Here is a 23,642-nt window from a genome sequence, read left to right on the forward strand (position 1 = left end):
AGCGTCACACGTGAAAATCATTAACTACAAAATCAAAGGCCTGATCAAGGATCAAGGCAAATTTATAAAGATCATAAACATAAAGGATTTATTAAAAACGAAAGAGGTGACGACGTGAAATTGAATATGGGCTTGCATGCAAGGGAAAAACGGATTGTTCTTAAAGAATGGGTAGAATTTTCCAACTCACCATGAAAAGAAATCGACAGAGGAAGATTGACTAAAGGTTTTAATAGGGCCGCATAGATTACTCCAATAATGTTGATTCCTCAAAAATTATGGAAGTTGATTCAAAATTTTGGGAGAGAAAGGGGAATTTTTGGGGAAATCTAAGTTTATAGAGAAGAAAAGAGTTTTCTAAAAAAAAAAAAATAATTCTCACTTTGACATATAAAATGAAGTTATATATCTATGTAAATGGAAAATGTCATTTTATTTTGTTTATCTTTAATGTTATATTCTTAATATATATTTGAAATTTTTTTATCTAATTTTGTTTAAAATGAGTTAAAAATGAAAAATAGCTTTTTTTATAAATTAAAATTAATTTATATATAAGTTAATTTGTCAATTTTTTCTATCTGAAATTTATTTTAATTAATTAATTAACTAATTTTAAGTAAGTTAATTTTGTTATCATTCTAAAAAATTTGCATGCCTTTGTATGTTGTATTTTCTCTTTTCCTCCAACTTCATTGAAACACTTTTCCATTCAATTTGGAGTAAGTGTAATTTTAGTCTCTCTCAAATCTGTGATCTTTTAGTTTATTTTATGAATGTTTGACCGTTGTGTTGGTTTTGTTAGCAAACAAAAATATTCTCTGAACTACTTTGTTCATTGCTTGAAGTTTTAATTTATATGACAATGTTTCACTAAGTATATAGGATTATATATGGTGCTACTTCAGCCTTCTATTCATCATTTGATAAGGAATCATGATTCATGAAGCATAAAAAAAGTGTGAAAATGATTATTGTTGATTACAGGATGGTTTTGCAGTATTAAGATATTTCAAGGATACCCTTTTTTTTTTTTTAATTACCGCAAAGAGAGTATGGATCTTTTGTTAAGCATGAGTATGGTCTAAAATCAAAATTGAATTTCAATTCTATCTAATTATCAATTATTATGATTAAATTAATGGGATTCGCATATATTTAATTCAAAAAAGGAAACAAAATTTAGAAAAACATATGCAGGATTTGCGCTCTCTCTCGCTCTCAATTAGCCTCACTTAAACATGACTGTCAATTGAAAAAGTAGGAAGAAAATTGAATGGTCGGGACCTACTTTGTCATCTGTTTTTATGTATTGCTTTTAACTTTTATTATATGAAAATAATACAAGTTAAAAAAAAGTATAAATTTATAGACTTAAATACCGATTTGCTTTTCTAATGTTCAATTTATTTTTAATATTTTTTTTATTCAATTTGGTTCTAAGATTTGTCAATTTATTGTTACATTTTCGTCATTTTTTTAACACCGTTAAAATAGTTAATGGATGATAAATATTGACTGTCACGTGCGTGGTTTTTTTTTTTATTTTTTTTAATTTTATTTTACTTTAAAAAAATGTTTACGTGTCAAACTAATATCATGTCACGTATTAAGGTCAATTTTTTATATTCAATGTGGTCATGATATTTGTTATTTTTGTTCAATTTAGTCATTTTTTTTTAAATTGAGCAATTATGTCTCTATCCAGATTGATACTAAATTTAATATTTTTGTATAATTACTGATTTAGTTCTCTATTTTTTTTTGTTAGTTCATTTTGGTCCCCTCATTATTTGCTGGTTCAATTTAGTCCCCAATTATTTAAAAAGGTCAATTTGATAATCTTCGTTAAGTTGAAGTTAACACCGTGTTCATACATGTCACGTGTCAATTTGTGAAATTTTTAATTATTTTTTAATCTTTTTAAAATATATAAACCGTCATGTGTCGAATCACAATTGTGCCACGTGACAGTAATAGTAATTACTTTCAATTTAGTCATCTATTTAAATTTTTTGATCAATTTAGTCCCCATATTTTTTAAACAATCCAATTTTGTGTTCTCCAATTTAAAACTATATTAGTAAATAAACTTAATTACAACTTATATATACATGCTAAAATATTTTTTTTTTTGAATTTATACATTAAATCACTACACCTAAATATTCAAATTATTTTATTGATGTATAAATTTTACAAAATTATTTTAACATATATAGATAAGTTGTGATTAAGCTTAATTACTAAATTGTTCTTAAATAAGAAATGACCAAATTTGAGCGTTTTAAAGAACAAAGAGACTAAATTGAATCAAAAATTCAAATAATATTAAATTGAAACCAACTATTACCATTATCATGTGGCACGACTGTAATCTGTCTGTCACATGACTAGGGATGACAAAAATACTCGTGCCCGCGGATATCCGCGGATAAAATCCGCGATGGATAGTTACTACCCGTAGGTATTTATTACCCACGGGTAGCGGGTATTTTAATACCCGCTTATAAACGGGTTGGGTACGGGTATCATACTATCCGTACCCGCGAATACCCGTTACCCGCAAAAAATTAAAATTAAAATTTAATTTATATTTTATTAAGTTAAATTTAATTAAAATTAGAAGTAACAATATATTTTATTATGTAAAATTTAATTATAATTATAATTATAATTATAATTATAATTATAATTATAATTTAATTTAATTTATATTTTATTTTTATAATTTTATATTAAAAATTTTATAAAATACATATTTTTTTTAAATATTTGCAGGTATCGGGTATCCACGGGTACCCGCGGATTTTAAAAATATCCGCGAGTATTTTTTAAGCGGATACCCGGCGGGTAAACGGACGAGTAACAGGCGAATTTTTTTTTTGCGGGTCGGGTTGCGGGTAGGCACTATCCATGCTCGACCCGACCCGTTGCCATCCCTACACGTGACAGTGACACGATTATAACCTGCCACGTGACATGACTATAATTTGACATGTGACCGTTTATATATTTTAAAAAAAATAAATAAATAAATTTGAATTTTTCATGACTTGACACATGTCACGTACGGACACTGTGTTAACTTCAACCTAGCGGAGAGGATCAAATTAAAATAATTAGAAGACTAAATTGAACCAATAAATAATAAGGGACCAAAATAAATTAAACTAAAAAAATTAGAGAACTAAATCAATAATTATACCTTAATTTTTATATAAATGTTATACTAATATTCTTATTAAAATTCACAATTTTTTATTAAACATTTTGAATTTAAAGTTAGAATTGGTTTAAAATTAAAACGAAATTTTTGTAAGTAGGAAGGACATTGATTTAAAATTTTAAGCCGTTTAAAACAATATAAATAATATAATGATTAGTATAATGTTTATGTGATTTTTGTACTTATACTGGAATTACTTTTTTAATAGTTAGTCCGGATAAATAAATTTTGCTATGGTTAATAAATCAAGAATATCTCATCTTAAATAAAACTTACTCATTTAAATGTTCAAGAAAGAACTTCCAATTAAAATTAATTTAAACTGAAAGAATATAATGATAACTTTTTTACACAAAATTGATAATTTAGTTTTAAAATTATATTATAAAACAAAATAAATAATAATTATATACGGTAAGTTAATACATATATTATTATTATTTATAATAATATAATATATTTACATACATATATATTTAGAAATAGAATAAATTAAAAAATCGAGTTAGACACATCTCGCACAATGAAACAACATAAAAATAATAAGTGGAAAGAAATATGGGATTAGGGACATCCCACACAGCATAGTAGTATATAAAAAAGAAATACACAATTTATTATTTTTTTTTCTCCTTTTTTTCTTCTTCAAGAATTTTGATAGCTTCCTGAGAGTAACTTCAAAAGTGACTCACTATTCATTTTGGTTTGTGATGTTCACAAGTGCAGAATACTAGTATTTATAGGAGTGGATGTTGTAGTATGTGATAAGCTGTAACTAATTCTCTTGTTTATTTTCACTGCTGCAGATCAGTTTCTTAGTCAAGTCATTCTCTTATACTTCAGCTTTTATCTTATAAGATAAGATTAACTTCCACAGTTATATTCTATAACCCCTTTACATATCTGCACGTCAAAAGAAATTTCCCCCTCCCTTTTTAACTTTCTCTTTCCTATCCCACAGGTATTACATGTTCAAATCTATAAATGAGAGCGTTTTTACAAAAATATGTATTCTAACTAAGAAAAAAAAGGATTTTATATTAATAATGAAAGAAACAAAAGTTTCAATTATTTTGTGAATAAAACAAGACAACGCGATTCCTTCTATAAGATTACTTACTTTTAACATCAATAAAATACTCGCTTTGAATCATATATTCAACTAGCTTCATGGGGATGTAGTAACAGGGTAAAATAAACTAAAGCATCTAAGAAAGAATTACCTTCTACATTAGAAATAATTATAAACAGTCAACTAGACAAAAAAATAAAGATAAATGAAAAAAACAATCAACTTTAATTTAATATCAAGGAAGAAAAAAAAACAATTTATTAAATAAAAGTGTATTAACAAGCTGAACATATTTGAAAAATAAAAATAGTAATAAATTGTATATAATATTTACAATATTTAATTATTTGGTTCTAATAAATTTTAAAAAATATATTAGTTTTTATTATTTTTTTTCACAAATAGCATGATTATATCATTCATACTTTTGATGTTAAAATGAGTTGATGGATCACTTTTTGATGTGTAATATCTGCTAGGAGGTGAACAAATATAGATACTTTTTATACAAATATAAAATACAAATGAGCAAGATAAAACTTAGATAGATGATCTTTCAATTAGACTTGAGAGTATTTCTCTTTAATGATATACTTATAAATAATTTTATAAAATGTCATCTAATTGAAACTTATTCAAAGGTGTTTCTAATGAAATGATTTAGTACGCATAATTCAAAGTTTTTTAATACAGTAAAAGCGGGAAAAAAGATAACGATTCTGAGAGTGAAGTTACAGTTAACTATTTTGTTGACTAATTTGTTGTTGATAATTAATAATACAATAGAAACCAATTTGCCAAACAAAAACAGAACACACTGAAGCCAGAATAAGGATCCGCCGTACAGTGTGTCAGGTGGGTCAGCCAAGCACCACCGAACCACACACTAACCCTAACCCTTATTTCCCACATTACCCTTGTTCTATTTCAACGGCGACATCTCATTGGGTGACTCGGTGGACCTCACCATAACTAGCCTGAGCTGAATCTCATTCTATATAAACTAAGTTCATATTTTAAAGCACTTCAATTCAATTTCATGTTTATTTGAGTTATTTCTTCACCCTCAGCATCTCATGCCTAGCAGCGCCTCCCTCTATGAACCTCACAGCATTAAAGAGAGACACAAATTAAGCTACAACCTTAGTTTGTCGGTTTTCCCTTCTCCAGGAAAAGGAAAAAATAAGAAGCGAAAAGTTTCTTTCTGTTTTCTGTGATATCCTATCTTTGTTCCTTGTGGGAATCTAATTCCTCAAAGTGGTGTTAGAAACAAATATATTTTGAGGAGGACCTCGGCTACTCAATTGGCCTGTTGATGAAATGTGCAAGAGGGGTGTGAGGAAAATAGCTAGCTGTGTGATGAATTGAATCGAGATTGAGTTTGGAGTTGAATTGAATTTTGAATTGAGTTTGGTATTGGAGCATGTGATTTGGAATTTGGAGTGGGAAAGAGCAAAGGGATGGCTGGGGATGGGAGTGTCGTCCCTGCAGACCCAGGGGCAATGACAGTTGTAAAGAAGAAGACACAGTCTTCGAGGAGTTGGATTCTGATTGATGCTACTGGACATGGTTCATTGCTCGACGTTGACAAATATGCAATCATGAATCGGGTTCAGATTCATGCGCGTGATCTCAGAATCCTTGATCCTTTGCTCTCTTATCCCTCCACCATTCTCGGTCGTGAGAAGGCTATTGTTCTTAACTTGGAGGTCCACCACATATTTGGTTTTGTTTTTTTGTTTTTCTTGTATTACAATTTCCTCTCTGTTTATTCATTTTTTTTTTTTTTTTTTTTTGTTTTTTTGTTCTGATCTTGCCTTCCAGCATATCAAAGCAATTATCACCGCTGAAGAGGTTAGTGAGCTTTTAATTCTCATGTGTCTGCTTTCATCTCTCGAGGGTCTAGATTAGAGAATAAATAAGAACATTATGCAGATTAATTTAGGGAACCAGTTTTGACTTTTTATTCTAGGGTACTGATAATTGAAAACCTTAACTAATTGAGACATGAGGATTTGGGGATGGTAGATGGGCTTCTCTTAGCATTTTATCCTACTCTTGCATTTAATGACCAGACTAATCTAGAATGGATCAAATTTTGGCGACCAACTTTTGTTTTTGTTGTCAAGTTCATTGAATAAAATGGATAGGAATGGGAAGAGATGTCTTCTTTTGCCTTGCTTAACTAGTTACAGGATATTGACCCTCTTGTACAAGAATATACCATATATCACTTTTGTACAAGAATATACCTACAAGAATATCTCTCAGTAAAAAAAATTTTATATTTATGAATTCGTGTATCAAACATTTGGTCCTTTGTACAATACATAACTGTTTCTTGCAATTGAGATGACATTGGTTCCACATCCTGAATTCCCAATTGTATCTAAATTATGGTATAGGTATTGCTGAGAGATCCAACAGATGAAAATGTGATCCCGGTTGTCGAGGAACTGCAGAGGCGGTTGCCTCGATTAAGTGCCGGTCTTCAACAGCAAGGAGATGGTAAAGAGTATCTTGGAGGCCAAAATGACGCTGAAGCAGCGGAAGAAGATGGTATGTTATATCAATGATGAACCATAAGTAATGAATAAACTTAATGATTGCATCTCTTATTCTTATAAATATCTTTATTTATTTGCATCATCTATTGTCCTCGATATCTGAGTGATCTAAATTATGCAACGTAGAGTCACCCTTTGAATTTCGGGCACTGGAGGTTGCTTTAGAAGCCATTTGTAGTTTTCTTGCTGCACGTACAACAGAATTGGAGATGGCAGCTTATCCTGCATTAGATGAACTTACCTCCAAGGTACATATATTATTGAATTCTTTATCTTCATGTTATGGTTTTGATCTGGGATCCTTGGTCCATACCCTTTCTATACGTATAAAATTTTCTTCCTCTCAATATATCATAATTTCCTTTTGTTATATTTGTCATCTCCAAGGTGTTCATTCTAATTATGCCTGCTTTATTAAAGAAGTATTTTGTTGTCTGGCTTGAAGCGTGGATGGCTATAGTTCCCTTTCTTTCCTTTATTTCTTAACTTTTTTTATTTAATGAACTTTAGATTAATGTAATCTGTAGATTAGCAGTCGTAATTTGGACAGAGTTCGTAAACTGAAGAGTGCAATGACAAGGCTGACTGCTAGAGTTCAAAAGGTAAGCCAAGTTTTCATATGAAAAAGGCCTGTTTTCTTTTATGAAAATATATTCTGTAGCCTCTTCCCCTCATTGCTGCTGATATTTTGCATTCTTTTAAGTAAATATTGTATTTTTCTTAAATATAATTAGTTTAATGTGACTGTAAACTGGCTTTATCAGTTTTAAGTAGAAAACAGCACATCCCTTTTCTTCTTCCATCCCCAGTTTTTGTTATTTGGTACAGGTCAGAGACGAGCTTGAACAATTGCTGGATGATGATGATGATATGGCTGACCTATACCTGTCAAGAAAAGGTGGTTCATCATCACCAGTCAGTGGTTCAGGTGCTGCAAATTGGTTTGCTGCCTCCCCCACCATAGGATCAAAGATATCTAGAGCCAGTAGAGCAAGTCTAGCAACAGTTCGTTTAGATGAAAATGATGTGGAAGAGCTGGAAATGTTACTAGAGGTTATGTTACTTGTTTCAAAAATAGTTGGAAGAAGTTCCATTATGTTAATGAGGAAAAATTGCTATTGATGGTGTTTATTCAATTTTCAGGCTTATTTTAGTGAAATTGATCACACATTGAACAAGTTAACCACGGTAAGTGTCACCATTGTGTATGTGTAAACATGTGCAATAGGAGCAGTAAATCTTAATTTTTTTATATGACAGCGGATATAAAGTAATTTTGGAAGATTGTTTCTTTGTACATACGGAAAGTTTGTTTCTCATTGATCTATTTAGTATTCCGATCATTAGATCGTGAACCCAAGGCCTGACCTATTGGGTAGAGATTTTTGGTTCTGACTACTAAGCATGTTAGAGTTTGACCAAATTGATACTCTTACACTAGGAAATTAAGGTTTAACAAAGGGGTTTTACATTTTTCTCTCTCTTCCTTTTTCTATCTGCTCCCCTGTTTTAAAGTAGAATTTTGTTGTTTATATTCAAAAATCTTGTTTCGGAAGAACTTTGTACAATTTTTTTAAAAACTCTTCACGGTAGCTTTGTGAGATGATATACATTTGTTCGATCTTCTTGCTGAGAATGAGTGATTTATGATGTTTTTTCTTTTGGACCAAATAGATCATACTTGGATCTTTGCTGTGCCACATTTGCCTCTGTCATTAAATATTATGATGCCTGTGATTCTATCTCTAATTTATGTTGTCTAGTTTGCTGAAAATTTATTTGTTGTGCAACGTGTTAAGAGATTGAAAACAAGTTTACTGTTTTTATTTTTGTTTGGTTTCTGTAAAGTCTGTGCTATTTACTTGTATAGGTTTACTTCAACTCTGAATCTGCTGTTCAAGATAGCTTTACTTTAACCTAATTATTTACCTTTTTCTTTTCATTTAAAGCTGCGAGAGTACATTGACGATACTGAAGATTATATTAATATTCAAGTAAGTAGCTAGCAAGTTATTGAAAATATGGTATCTGTTTAATGACATGAAGTTTATGTTAAGTTTTTCCATTTTGCAGCTTGACAATCATCGTAATCAGCTTATTCAGGTGCCTTTCATTTATCAGTATTCTCTTATGTCGTTTTTCTTTTTCATGAGTTTGCTAACTGGTCTTCAATTCTTGTGCAGCTAGAGCTCTTTCTTAGCTCTGGAACTGTGTGTCTATCTTTCTACGCTTTGGTAACTGCTATATTTGGCATGAATATCCCATATACTTGGAACCAAAACCATGGTTACATGTTCAAATGGGTATGCAAATTATTACTGTTTATGAGTGTATGTATATAATATATATGGCTTTTGCTAATACATGGCATTTGCTAATGTATGCAACTATTTGTTTTTTAGAAGCAAGTTTTAATCAAGATGAAATCAAATGTTTAACTTGCTAATACATTTTTTCTTAAAATACAAGCAGGTATACTTTGATAAATACTTGTGTGGAGTTTATTATAGGATATCAACTTATTTTTAAAAAGTGTATAGATATATATGCAAAATTTTGGACTTTGATGATAATGTGGTATTTCTTCTTGCAGGTAGTTATCACCGCAGGATTATTTTCTGCTTTGACGCTTGTCACGATTACTGCTTATGCTCGCAAAAAGGGATTAATTGGATCTTGAAAATAATTGATAGAAAAGGAGTGCCGAATGAACTTTGACTTATGCATATAATAGTCTAATGAATTATGTTGTACAACATTTTATTAGATATAGTTCAACTTGTGGTTCAGTATCAACAACCCGTTAAAGGATCTGGTCCTAAGTTGATGTGAAAATTGAGGGGTTTTGGATCAACTACAGTCCCTAGTTCTCTGGATTCCGTCATTGTTATAATAGACTGTAAATACATTCTGCAGATTCAAAGTTGATTCTTCCTTTTCAATAATTTTTAGGTGTTCATAATTAAGTTGAATATATACATTATCTTATGTGGGTCTGTCTACTACTATAGTGTGAACAAGATATGTCATCAAATGTTTTGTGAATTCCAATGTCTAGGTTCAACACAGAAAGCAGGTCAAAAGAATAAATTGTAATGCTAATACTTTCTCGTGCTTTTTCTATAATGTCAATTAATTAGAAAATATCTTAAACGTAGTTATTAAGATAATTATTATACAAAGTAGCATAATTTTATTCATAGCTTTACATATAATGGTTTATGATTATATAAGTATGTAATTTAATTTTTTTAAATGACTGTTATCTCATAAACTTAACATGATTGCTGGTATTAGCATAATTTAGTTATTTTATTTCATAAATGTAAATGATAATATACCTAGACCTACTTGAAAAAAAAAAAGTAGACGTGAAAGACAATCTATTTTAAAAAACCTATTTAATTCGTTAATGTTTAAGGAATACATCTTTTGGAATTAAATGATTCATTCTACCAAACTTAAAATTATTAGTTTTTCATAATTTTGTAGCCTTCATCAAACGAGTTTATTTAATGTAAGTTTTTATTAAGTTGTTTAACTCATACAAAAATATTTATATTTTACTTAGTACTCTGAACTTCAGATTACTTAAAACGCGTAACACTTTTTTATGGTATATACAATCTTATTGTAGAAAACAATATATATATATATATAAAGAGAGTGTATATTATTGAATATATATAAAATGTTAAAGATGTGTTATATATATATATATATACAAAACTAACTTTAGAAGTCACAAAATAAATGAGTCTAAAACATGGATCTATGCTAACATCTCTTCAAACTCACAATGCTACGGCTAAAGACATTGAAAGTTTGTCAAATAAAAAAATGAAAACGTAAAACGGAGTGTGGCTTGGTAAATATATTTGCAATCTGTAGAGCTAAAGGAACAAACGGTAAATATATAGTGTCAAGTTGAAGATGATGACAAATAAAATGATAATATATTTTAATATGCTTGGTTCGCTCACTAAAAATAGAGTTGAGAGCAATATGAATAACAACAAAATATTTCAAATGACATATGATATCTCAGATAGACACTCATATCTATAAGTAACCAACGCAGCAAAATAATTTCACAGGTAATCAAAGTCATGATGCAATACTCAACTTTTGTAGAAGATCAAGGTATAACATTTTGTTTCTTACTCTTCCATGATATAAGTGAATCACCAAGAAAGATGCACCACCCACATCCAGTAGTAGGTTTTTTATCATTAGGATCATCATTCCAATCTACATCACAATAGGTACGCAAGTCTAAAGACGATGTAGAAGAAAACAAAAGAGACTGAAATTGAGTGTACCGAAGATACCTGAGAATATAAAGAACAACCCAATGAACTATTGTGGGAATTGAAACAAATTGACTAAAAACATGAACAACATGTGCAATGTTTGGATGAGTCACGGTAAGATAAACCAGACTCCCAACAGTAGTTCGATATAAAGTAGAATTAGTCAAAAGAACATCATACGATGAGGAATATTGTACACTTGCTTCAAGAGGAGTATCAACAATCTTGTTGTCAGTAAGCCAAGCACACTCAAATAGGTCAACAACATACTTGGACTGAGACAGAAAATAACCTTTGGAAGAAGAAGCAAATTAATACCCAAAAAGTAATGCAATACACTCAAGTCTTTAAAAACAATGGGATAATGCAATTTTTAAAGATGTAATTCCACCAAAACCATCACCAATAATAATCATATCATCAACATATAAGGATAACAAAATACGTCCTGCATTGGTTTTTCTGACAAATAATGTAGAATCATGATGACTAGCAACAAAACCAAGACAGATAATTACTGTAGAAAACTTCTGAAACCAACCACGAGGTGTTTGTTTAAGACCATATAGGGCTTTTTAAAGTTTGCGAACTTCACCAGATTTGTGAGAGACACCTGGTAGTAGAATCATGTAGACTTCCTCATGTAGATCCCCATTCAAAAAGACATTCTTCACATTCATTTGAAAAATGTTCCATTGAAAAATAGAAGCGACAACTATAAAGGTACGAACAGTAGTCATCTTTGTCACAGAAGCAAATATTTCGTCATAATTCATGTTATACTCTTGGGTATATCCTTTAGCAACAAGTCTAGTTTTATACCTTTCAACTAAGCCATCTGATTTTGTATAGCCAACAAGATCCAATAGGATGTTTTCCTGGTGGTAATGGAACTAGATCCCATGTATGAATATGATGTAGGACAATAAGTTCCTTAACCATTGCTTTCTGCCAAAGTGGATCACAAAAATCTCTTTATAGGATGAAGGTTCATGAAGACAATGAATAGAGGCAACAAAAGCAACAAATGAACCAGAATAAGAGGAATAAACAAAAATTAATAATTGAGTAGACTTACGATTACGACTAGGTCAAACATGTGACAGAGGAACCACAACCTCAAGAGATGATTGAGCAGACATAGTAAGGAAATCAAAAGGTACAACCTCTGGTACGATGTCTATAATTGGTGCTAAGATAGGTTCTGGAGTTGGTATGGAAGTAGGTGTAGTGTCATCAATATCAAAAGGATCAATTTTAATGACTCGGGTGTAGTCAAATAATGTGAGCTAGGTGGAACAGAAAAGAATGAAATATGTTCTAAAAACACAACATGACTTGAGACATACAATTTTTTAGTAATTGGATCAAAACAACAATATCTCTTTTGACTAAGACCGTATCCCAAAAAGTCACACAAAGTAAACTTAGTTAATAATTTAGTACGCTCAACATGTGGTTTTAAAACAAAATAGATACATCCAAAAACATAACAAATAGAGTCATCAGGTACATGACCATACAATTTTTCAAATGGAGACTAATTAGAATTATGTGAAGTTGGGATCCGATTCACAACATGAGTTGTTGTAAGAATAGTTTCCCCCAAAAGACACTTGGAACATTAGTAGATAAAAAGAATGATCTTGCAGTCTCAATAAGATGACAATGTTTTCTTTCAACAACCCTATTTTGTTGATGAGTGTCAATGTAGGAGGTTTGATGTATAGTTCTATTAGAGGCAAGTAAAGTGGTAAAATCATTAGAAGTGTACTCACCCCCAAGTCACAATTAAATATTTTTATGGTAACAGAGTGTTGGGTATTTACAACGACATTAACATTTCTAAAAATCGTGAGATAATTATATTGATGTTTCATTAGATAGATCTAAGTGAAACAAGTAAAATTATCAATAAAAGAGACATAATATCTAAAATCATCAATAAAAGAGACATTATAAATATCATTTAATTTATAAAATTGATGAGAGATATCGAATAAAACACTTTCACTATAAATAATAAAAGATTTGAAAAATCGATAGGAATGTTAGTGATCAGTTTTCAACCCTAAGTTAAAATACAATATTAATATAGTAATGAAGTTTGTAATTTACATATAGAGATTAAAATAAAGAAAAATATTTTATTTCTATTAATATATTATAAATGATATTAGATTAAATTATGTTTTTGATCTCCATTTTCATAAGAAAATATTAATTTGGACTCTTTTTTTTATTTGTCTCAATTTGGTCTTTATTTTGAAATTTTTGATGCAATCAGATTTTTTCCATTAGTATTGTACTGACACGTTAAAGAAATGTCACATGACAGTTTCGTAGTTTTTTTAAATTTTTTTATTTAAAAAATAAAAAAAAAAATTGACATGTGTAAAGTTGATGTTGTGCCACATGGTAATGACAGTGACAGTGCCACGTGTCACTGTCACACCATGTGTCATTTTCTCATCTTAATTTGGTTCCTATATTTTTGTTTTGTCTAAATTTAGCTCTAATTTTTTTTAAATTGAAAAATTTTGTTCTTTTCCAAATTAAAACAAATATATATATATTACACTCATATTTTTATTATAATTGAATTTTTTATTCAAATTGATATTTTTATTATATATTTTTAACAAAATTGAGTTTATTTAAATTTATATTTTACATTCGAATTTTTTTAATTGTTTAAAATTAAACAATTAAAAAAAAATTAATTGGTTTAGAAATTTAAATTTATTTTTTAAAATTGTTTAAAATTAATTTAATATTTTACATTTGAATTGATATCTTGTTATTTTTAAACCAACTCAAATATTTGTATAAAAATTATTGAATTTTACACATTTTTAAAATATACAATTATATAAAATATAAATTCAAATAAAAAATAATATTAAAGTATGATGTAATAAAATATCATAACAAATAAAGTTCAATGTAAAATATAAGTTTTAAAAGACTTCAAAAAGTTGATAAATTATTTGAGATGCAATTAATAAACAAGTTTAACATATTTGTTAGTTGGAATTAATTTTTTTTTTTAATTAACATTACTTACTATAAGTAACTTTAAAACAATTTTAAATAAAGTTCAATGTAAAATATAAATTTAAATAAACTTAATTTTGTTAAAATTATTTAATAAAAATATCAAATTTAATTAAAAAATATACCATTTATATAAAAATTAAATTTGGTTTTAATTCGGAAAGAGACAAACTTGCTCATATTTTTTAAAAAATGAGATTAAATTGAAACAAAATAAAAATATAAGAAACAAATTGAGACCGAGGAGATGACACCTAGCGTGACAATGACATGTGGCACTGCCACCGCAACATCACACTGTCATTGCCACGTGACATAATGTTAACTTGACACGTGACAAATTTTTAACTTTTTTAAAAAATTAAAAATTCAATAAAATCACAAACTGACACATGACACTTCTCTAATCGTACGATACTAACGGAAAAGACAACTTGATTACATTAAATTTTTCAAAATAGGGACCAAATTAATATTTTTCTATGAAAATAGAGATCAGAGGAATAATTTAACCATAATATTATATATATATATATATATATATATATATATTATGAAATAAACATTAAATACAAAAAAAATTGTTAAATATATAATAGTGTCATTATTAAATACATAATAGTGTCATTATTAAATATTAATACATATAATTAATTTAGAAGAATATAATAATAAAAGAACTTCTACAGTCAAATAATAGAAAATTAGAAAAAACTTATAAAATACAGTGGTTTAGTTTTTGTTACATCAAGTCAAAATATTATATCAAAATAACATTTATACAAATAATAAATTTGATCTCAATTTAGATATTGATAATATTGTTCAATTCTAAAACAAAATTCAGATTAAATTTAATAAAAAATAAATTTAAGGATTGAATCAAATACAAGGCAATGACACTAACACACTCTAATACATGATATTGTCACGTGATACTCACAAACATGACATGTGAACAAAAAACTCAAATAAAAACAAAAATACTACAAACTGATACACATTACATATTTATACAAATCTAAGAAAAATGACCTAATTTAAAAATTGAGACTTAATTAAAGAAAAAAAGGGGACCACGTTGAATAAGATAAAAAAAATGGAAACAAAAGAGTATTTTAATCTTTATTTTAAACATTAATAAAATATCATGTATTTTAAATGAATTATATTATGACATTATAAAATATTAATTTACATTAATATATATAATTAATTTGTTTGTTTTTATAATAAATTTTTGGAATATTGTATTTAAATGTATATGACATGAGAATTTAAATAAGCAGTTGAATCATTTATTAAATGCATAGTAAAAATATTATATGAAAATTTTCTAGTAAGGACGGATGGAGAAGAATACAAGACAAAGATGATAAGTATTGAGAGAAGAAACATATGATTAGTAATAGTAATAGGAATAATACCCTAAAGATTTAATTAGTCTAATTAATGTAAAGATGAAATTTAAGTTTAAGAAGTTGAACATTAAATACTATAAAAATATAAACAGTCTGTAGTTATAGTTTCAATCAATTTTTATCTGTCATCAGAATATGTTATAATACATTTGTTAATTAACTGTAGTTAAGATATTATGAGAAAAACTAATAATGATCAATTTAATGAGTTTTGGTTTTGGTGACATTTAATAAAGCTTCATGCATGTGATGTATAGTAACATAGAATTGAAAGAAAAAAAGTAGTCACAGTTATCATTATTTCATTATGAATGTTATGGTAAAAAAATAAAAGGGAGATTGAAAGTCATTTAATTAATAATTAACACTATAGATTATTTAAATTTGAGTGAAAAATAACATCATTTCAATCAGAAATATAGAATCTATCCGGTAAAATAGTTAATAACTCATTTCATTAATTTATAAATTTAATTAAACAAAAATATTTATAATTACTTTAAAGGTAATTTGTTTTAGAAAATTTCAATTTATAAATTACAAATTATAATTAGATTTTAGCTTATGAATATTTTTTGTCTTATATTTTAATATGTGCATGTATTATTATCTATTTACATATAAATACTTATGATAATGTTACATAAAAGTTAACATGGGACTATTTTATTATAGGTTGAATAAATTTGTAATCTTTTATACATTTACATATATAAAATTAATATTATAAATTAAAGTAATAAATGTAATTTAAATTTTAAAAAAACACATAATAACTAAATTTGGTTGATAATCATTAGATCAACTTATTTAAATAAAATAACTATATAAATAAAAAATATATACAACTTTTAAAAAATAAATAATAACTTTAATAAATTTACTTATTAAAAAATCTGGAATTATAATTATATAGAAATATTTTTATTTTAAAAATACAACTTTTCTTTAAGTAAAATTTATATAATTATACTTTCATATTTATTAACTAATTTATTATCTCATTTAGTAAACACTCATTATTAAATAAGTTACTTATTTATTGTCTTAGAAATACCTGGAAATTAGTTAATACTTTTTGAAGTATAAAATTCAAGCTGTGAGTGACCAAACAGATGAAGAAAAGGACGTCTAAGGGGAGTCTTTGTCGTAATATTTCAATTAAAAAATAAAACTTTAATCAAAAATACCACGTGGAGTTATAGTCTTATAATATGAATTTTACACGTGGAGTTATGGTCTTATAATATGAATTTTACACGTGAAGTTATGGTCTTATAATATGAACTTTGCACGTGCAGTTACAGTCTTATAATATAAATTTTACGCGTGTAACTGCTCTATCTATCTTATTATCGAGCTATATTTAGAAAGAAGAATCAACCTTGAAATTCGAGGAATTGATGCTAAATAATCATAAATTATAAATTACTGCATGTAAAGTTTGAAGTTTCTTGACCGAATAATTATCCAATTTACGGGTGATTCGATCCACGTTTTAAAATAAAAGTTCACACATCATAAATGGTTTAAAAAAAAAATTGACAAGAAAATAACATGCATAAAATTAAAAAAAAATACAAAAGTAATAATATTTTCTTTGCGTATATTATATTATTTTATATTCATATCTAGAATATATTATCTTTATATTTATATTCAGAATATATTATCTTTAAATTTATCTTTTTTGTGTTTTTTATAAGTCATTTCTTTGAATTTATAATCTTACATTTTTTATATCTTTTTTTATAATATATATATATATAATATAAAGTAAGTGAGAGTTTAATAGATATGCTTAGTGATTAGTGGTTTATTTAAGGCATATTTACACATTCAAACTATTATGTTCACTTCATAAAATAAAATTTTCAATCTAATTGAATTTTGAATTTTGGATCATAGGCATTCTCTCATTCTCAGTTCTGTTGATAATCTTGCAAGGTGTGTTGGTTTGAATAAAACAAAGGTTTGTGATGTGTCCTTCTTCTGTAATTAGTTTTATGCCTAAAAGTACATTTAGGAATTCATTTTTTGGTTCTCTCTAATTGAATCTTTTACTGTGCATTACATTTTTTCTCTCTGTTTCAATTATTGGGCTATGATCAATATATAACTAAAATCTTTGCAAACATGTTGTCTAATTTATAATAAGTTTGTGATATGCCACACAGTCATTATTACTAGAAAAATAACAATTAGATGCTTAAAAAGAACACACCTAATTGATAACTTTTTATAATAATAAAATAATATATATTAAAATTATAAATTAAAAAAAATATATATATACATATATATATATATATAATTAAATATTATTATTTTGATTGTAATATAGATTTTTTTTAAGTCATCTAAACATATCAGTACTCCATTTTAATACCTAAAGAAAGAGGTATTAGGAACTTTGCTTCTTGTACAACATTTTTCTGCAATAGATTTTTTCACTCACATTTTCTCCTTTTCTTTATTTTGTTATTTTGAAAAATGGTGGTTATAGGAGTAATTAGAGTCTGTGTATAATTAATTTTTATTCATAAATGGTGTTTACACTTTGTCTGGTAGTTAAGAGGGAAGGAGAAGGGAATGTCAGGATAAACATTAAGGATTCATATTATTTTTGTTTTTCACACAAAATATCTTTACCATCAATTTTTTTTTTTTACAAAGTATTCTCTCTTTATCAATTATTGTAAAATTTACCTCTTCCAGTATTTTTCACAAAATAATTTATGTAGTGTGCATCATATTCTCTCTAGTGTTCTTTTCTTTTATAATAAATGCATAACAGTTAGTCCAATAGGCAGTCAAAATAGTTGATTTAATATATATTTATAATAGAGTAGTAAAAAGCTTAAAATGTATTAATAATAATTAAGATTAATGAGGCACATTAATATATAGGGATTAATTATAGTTTGAAAGGAGTTTAGGTTAATATAAATAAGTAGCTTAATTATATTAATTCTTATTCAAAATAAAAATCTTAAATGTGTTATAGATTAGATAGGAATATAATCAAAAATATAAGAGTTGCCCTATAGAAGCATGTGTAAGAGGGAGATGATTGGTCTCTGATCCTATTTATACTGTATCATATGTGCCTCAAAACAGATCCCTCAATAACACAACCCTTCTGTCACACTAACATCATTCTCTCTATTCTCTTTCTCGAGCACACACATTCCCTCTCTCTCTCTCTCTCTCTCTTTCTCTCATACACATCAAACCATATATCACCACCGATTAGAAATCTTCAGCCATCAAGAAATAAATCCAACCACCATCACCATTGAACAAATCGAGCAAGACAACCTACGATACTCCAAGGATCTCACTTTTTTGTTTTCCTCCACGTATGTCAATCATCTCATAGTCGTGCCTTCTTCTTCGGATCATGCACAATTCTTGAAACCCTTTATTTTTTTTTTCTCTAGAACTGGAATCTATTTTCCTTAATTTTGTCGCCGGTTTCTCGTTGAGAATGATGTAAAACTGGCGTGTTTTCATTTTTTGCTTCTTTCAGTGACATGCACCATGCTGGTTACGTGATAACGGAGGTGTTCGTCGTGTTTTCTTTGTTGTGTATGTTTGTTTACGAGTGTGTCATTCTCAGAGGCGATAGATATAAAGACAATAGCAATGGCGAAGGAACTCATGAAGGTCAACTTGAAGAAGCTCTCAGAAGCGGTGACATGTTATTTGTGCAAGAGATGGCTGAGAAACGCAGCCACTATAACAGAATGCTGTCATAGCTGTAAGTGTTTCCTTTTCTCTTCTACCTGTTTCTCTGTGCTCTTATGCTTTTTCAATTTATTTTTTTTTATGCTGGTGAACTAATTTCTTGTGTTTTTGTTTGTATTTTTTTTCCCTTTTATGTTTTTGGGAGATCTAATGTCTCATCTCTCTGATTTATGGTCAGCTTTTATAAAGCGACTTTATTGAAAAGGACAGAAAAACTCATCAGAGAATCCAAATTCGTATAAACACTGAGTGTAAATTTTTTAGCCGTATCTAAATCAAAAATTTTGATTTTCGGCTAGGTTTTTCTGTGATGTTTATTTACTGTGTCTTCAAAATAGATCGATGGTCGGTCACGGATCTTGAAATTTTAAAATATATTAAAAAGATTTTTAAAGTATTAATAGATTGTATTTTTAATTTTATAATAGAGAACACTTCCAAAAAAAACTCCATAGATAATCTGACCGGTGTCAACGCATGCATCAAGGATAGAGTTCTGGCAAAATGGCATACTGTATGTTTTACATCATATTCTTATGCAGATGATTCAAAAAAATATATTTTTATAAAAATTACTGAGTTAAAATGTATAGACTTAACTATTTCTAAGTTTACATGTAAAGGAACAAGGTATGCCTAATTTTTAGCGGTGAAATTAGCAAATATATATCTCTCTAAATAGTCAGCAAATTCACATTGTATCTGGTAATCTGAAAAATGATTCTTCTTTGAGAAATTTAGAAGGGTCCGCTAGAAACTATGCTCTAGTATCTATCATAAAAACCTCCACTCATTGTTTTTTCTTTTCCATAAACATTTCTGTTTCCAAATCTGTATGCAAGTTGCAAGTCTAATTCTTGAGTTTTTCAACAGTTTGCAGGGAATGTATAGAAAAGAAGTTAATAGATGAGAAATTAAATCATTGCCCGGTTTGCAATACAGACTTGGGTTGTTCTCCACTCGACAAATTAAGGTAGTCACAATGAACATGGTACTTCCATATAGTGCTGGCAGATTGTTCTAATATTCTCTCTGTTTCAGTTGCTGGTGTCACATCATTCAATCATGGGTTGTAATTTGAATCATCACTATATGATTGTATTGTTAAAACAAATTTATTTTCCATGAAATTACTTGATCTTCAGTGTGGAACCAACCATACAGGGATCTACCAAAAAGTAAGGTTGTTTGTAACTAGTGAATGAGATATCTGATTGTTTGAATCAATGCATGCACTGAGAAAGAAAATTGATGTGATCAATTTTGCTTCTTCTTTTTCCCTGCTCTTATTTCTATTTGATGGTTGAAAATCTTGTTGTTTTCTTTTTCTCCTAGTCCTCGGAGTTTTCCTGCATTTTGCCTGACTTCTATGCTGTTTTGGGATGAACAGGTCAGATACTCGTAAGCAAGATTTGAGGGACAAAATTTTCCCACCTCAAGATTATAATGATGAGGAACCTGCCGATAAATTGGTAGAAAAAATAAAGAAGAATTTAGTTTTGTCATCACAACCCAATAGAGAAATATCCAAATCTGGTTTTAGAAAAGAAGCAGATCTTTCATCTCCCAAACCTGATAAAGTGGAAGATGCAAAGGAAGATGAAAAGCAGGGTGAGGCTGAATTTGGGGAAGAAGGTGCTACAATTGGATCCGCTAGAAGAGCGAAAGCTGCGGCAAGAATAAAATTTATCTGCCCTGCACAACCTTCAGGAAAAGAAAAGACAGAGGGTGATCAGCCTCGAGTTGAAACTTCCAGCGGAACTCTCAAAATCAGAATTCCGGTAAAGGTTACACATTTTTTCTTATCATGTAATCTTTATCAGGTTCTTCTTTCTTAATCCTCAGTGTGTCTCTCCTTTTAGGGAAGCTAATGTTATTTTGACCTTTTGTCTCTTAACTTCACATTTATGTTTTAGCACATGACTATTTCCTGTGATATGCAGAATCCTTCAAAACCAAACACTGAGTTAAGGAAAGAAAAGGCTGAAATGTTTGAGCCAGTAAAAAGCAAGGTGGGAGCTGGAAGAAAACGCAAGTCCCGTAATAATTCCACCATGCAAGAAAATGGTGCGACTTCAGTACCTGTGCACTCTAATGACGATGACCCTCAGGTTGGTATGGTCGAAATCGACAACCGTAGTCACAAAACTGATGGTAAGAAAAACGAGTCAATTCCTTCGAGCTCTGAATCAATGAAACCTATTGCGAGCATCCAAGAAAGAAGGCCAAAACTCTCGGAGGACTTGAACTTTCCAGCAGCAGCTGAAACTGATTCCGACAGTGAAAGCAGCAGAGAGTTTGGTCCAATCTGGTTCTGCTTACTTGCTTCGGAAGAGAAGTGAGATTACGTTTCATGGCCTATTTAACATTCATAATCATATTAATTCTTGAATATCTAACCTTTGAATTTTCTTATACAGTAACGGACTTGAACCACTGCCACAACTATCTTCGTGTTACCTACGGGTCCAGTGAGTTCTATATTCCTATTTTCTGTTGAGTTTTTTTGTTGGCTGGTTTTTTAGTGCTTGAATGAGCTTGCCATGCCATGCTTGGAATAATGGCTTATCTGGCTGCTGTTGAATTGGTAAAAAGCTGTTTCTGTATATTCACTTTTATATGCTATAAAGTATATTTTCACTGTCCTCCTCTGGCATCCCTTTATCCATATAAGTTCTTGTGTGATTCTGTATATGTGCCATATGATATCACTCTCATTCCTTATCCATCTACATTGTCAATTTTGGTTTCTCAGACATTTTTGTGATTATATTTATCTTTCTTATCAAGCACAAACTGGTATGGTATAACTGGTAACTTCCACAAATAAATCTTTAAATCATTACAGGGATGGCAATGTGACCGTTTCCTATATAAAGAAGTATCTGGTGAAGAAGCTCGGTCTTGCAAGTGAAAATGAGGTAAATTTGTTGTCTCTTTTTGCTGAAGCTTACACCTTAGTGAAACAATGTATAGCTATTTTTCAGAAGCTAATTGGTTTTTCTGGTTTACACTTTCAGGTGGAGATCTCATTATATGGGCAACCTGTTTTATCTTCATGGAAACTGAACAGCTTAGTAGACATGTGGTTGCGAGCAATGCCAAAGAATGAGATTGTGACAACTTTTGGAAGTTCAGCCAAGGATTTTATTATGGCTCTTTCGTATGGTCGAAAGGCTTAACACCTCAAACTACCCTCCTTGGTCTTAGAGAATGTTTATTATGTTTATGTCTATTAGAAGCACCTAGCTTTTTTTATTGAACATTTGCGGTATATACATTATACCCTTGAGTTTACTATAGATTTTGTTGTTTATTGGAATTAGATTTTCTTTTTATGTTATGATCCTTTTTATATGTTTCACTTATTTTTCATTTCTCTTGTGTTTGTTATTGCTTCTTTGGCTATCCACAAGAAAATATGAACCTTTTCAAAGTATATCCTATTCTTTTAGCGTGTTGATAGAAGTAAAGAGAGATGGATAAAAAGATAATGGAAGGAAAAAAAAGAGTACATGTGATAAATAATGTGATAAGAAAAAAAAAGTAGTGAAAAAGTTAAGGGGAAAATAAATGCACAATAATAATAATAATAATAATAATAATAAACAATAATTTTTAGAAAATATGCAATACGGATCTCGCAGGCATTCGATGATGGTGCGAATGTGATTGTGCTTTTAGCAGTAGATTTACAAAATATATCGCAAGTTATGTTATAGAAAAAAAAAAATACAAGTATAAATAATGATATGATGGGAAAAATAATAAATGTTTATCAAATGTTGTATTTATATCATTAAATGTTGTATTTATAGTATTAAATGTTGTATTTATTTTATTACCACTTACCGATATTGTTAGTTTGGCAACCAATAATTTTTTCATGAAAAATGATTTATTCAAACTCCTCGGGATACATACAAATCCCCTAAGAGGGAAAGACACAGAAAAAAAAAAAAAAAAAGTGATGGATAGTTAGATTAATTGATCATGAGAGATGGATATAAAAGAATAATATAGAAGTCAGGGTGTGCAAGAAAAACAGATTATTTAGGGGGTGAAAAGATTAAACAATGGTTCAGAGTTAACAAGAGGAGAAAAATCGTAGTAGTGTGATTTAAGAGTGAAGTTTAAAATGAAAAAAATTATGTCTTCCTTTATCATAACAGTTCAACCAACTCAAACATGAAAGATATCAACTAATTTCGAGTAAAAACATATGTTAAATAA

At 28.7% G+C, this 23,642-nt stretch overlaps 1 protein-coding gene and 1 pseudogene across 2 annotated transcripts; both read left to right on the forward strand.

The window, feature by feature from the left end:
• The first annotated feature begins 5,350 nt into the window (after nt 1-5,350).
• On the forward strand, nt 5,351-9,813 carry LOC114192249 (magnesium transporter MRS2-2-like). The gene is made up of 11 exons (XM_028081907.2): nt 5,351-6,010; nt 6,126-6,155; nt 6,707-6,860; nt 6,995-7,116; nt 7,396-7,470; nt 7,697-7,921; nt 8,012-8,056; nt 8,818-8,862; nt 8,942-8,971; nt 9,052-9,171; nt 9,462-9,813. Exons 1-11 carry the CDS (start codon nt 5,762-5,764, stop codon nt 9,546-9,548), a joined length of 1,182 nt encoding a protein of 393 aa, XP_027937708.1. The 5' UTR covers nt 5,351-5,761; the 3' UTR covers nt 9,549-9,813.
• A 9,412-nt stretch (nt 9,814-19,225) lies between these two features.
• LOC114190928 (E3 ubiquitin protein ligase DRIP1-like) lies at nt 19,226-22,752 on the forward strand (annotated as a pseudogene). Its single transcript, XR_014996768.1, has 7 exons — nt 19,226-19,422; nt 20,283-20,382; nt 20,800-21,190; nt 21,353-21,747; nt 21,830-21,880; nt 22,258-22,330; nt 22,430-22,752. The product of XR_014996768.1 is annotated as an E3 ubiquitin protein ligase DRIP1-like (transcript).
• The last annotated feature ends 890 nt before the right edge of the window (nt 22,753-23,642 follow it).

This window comes from Vigna unguiculata, chromosome 7, assembly GCF_037176805.1.
Source record: "Vigna unguiculata cultivar grain cowpea cultivar isolate G323 ecotype 2 chromosome 7, ASM3717680v1, whole genome shotgun sequence".
NCBI lineage: Eukaryota > Viridiplantae > Streptophyta > Magnoliopsida > Fabales > Fabaceae > Vigna > Vigna unguiculata.

Excerpts from the sequence above, each read along its gene's own strand:
- LOC114192249 (XM_028081907.2), top strand. The coding sequence starts at position 5,762 with ATGGCTGGGGATGGGAGTGTCGTCCCTGCAGACCCAGGGGCAATGACA. Across the intron at positions 6,011-6,125 it reads CTATTGTTCTTAACTTGGAG|CATATCAAAGCAATTATCAC; the intron begins GTCCACCACATA and ends CTTGCCTTCCAG. Across the intron at positions 9,172-9,461 it reads ATGGTTACATGTTCAAATGG|GTAGTTATCACCGCAGGATT; the intron begins GTATGCAAATTA and ends TTCTTCTTGCAG.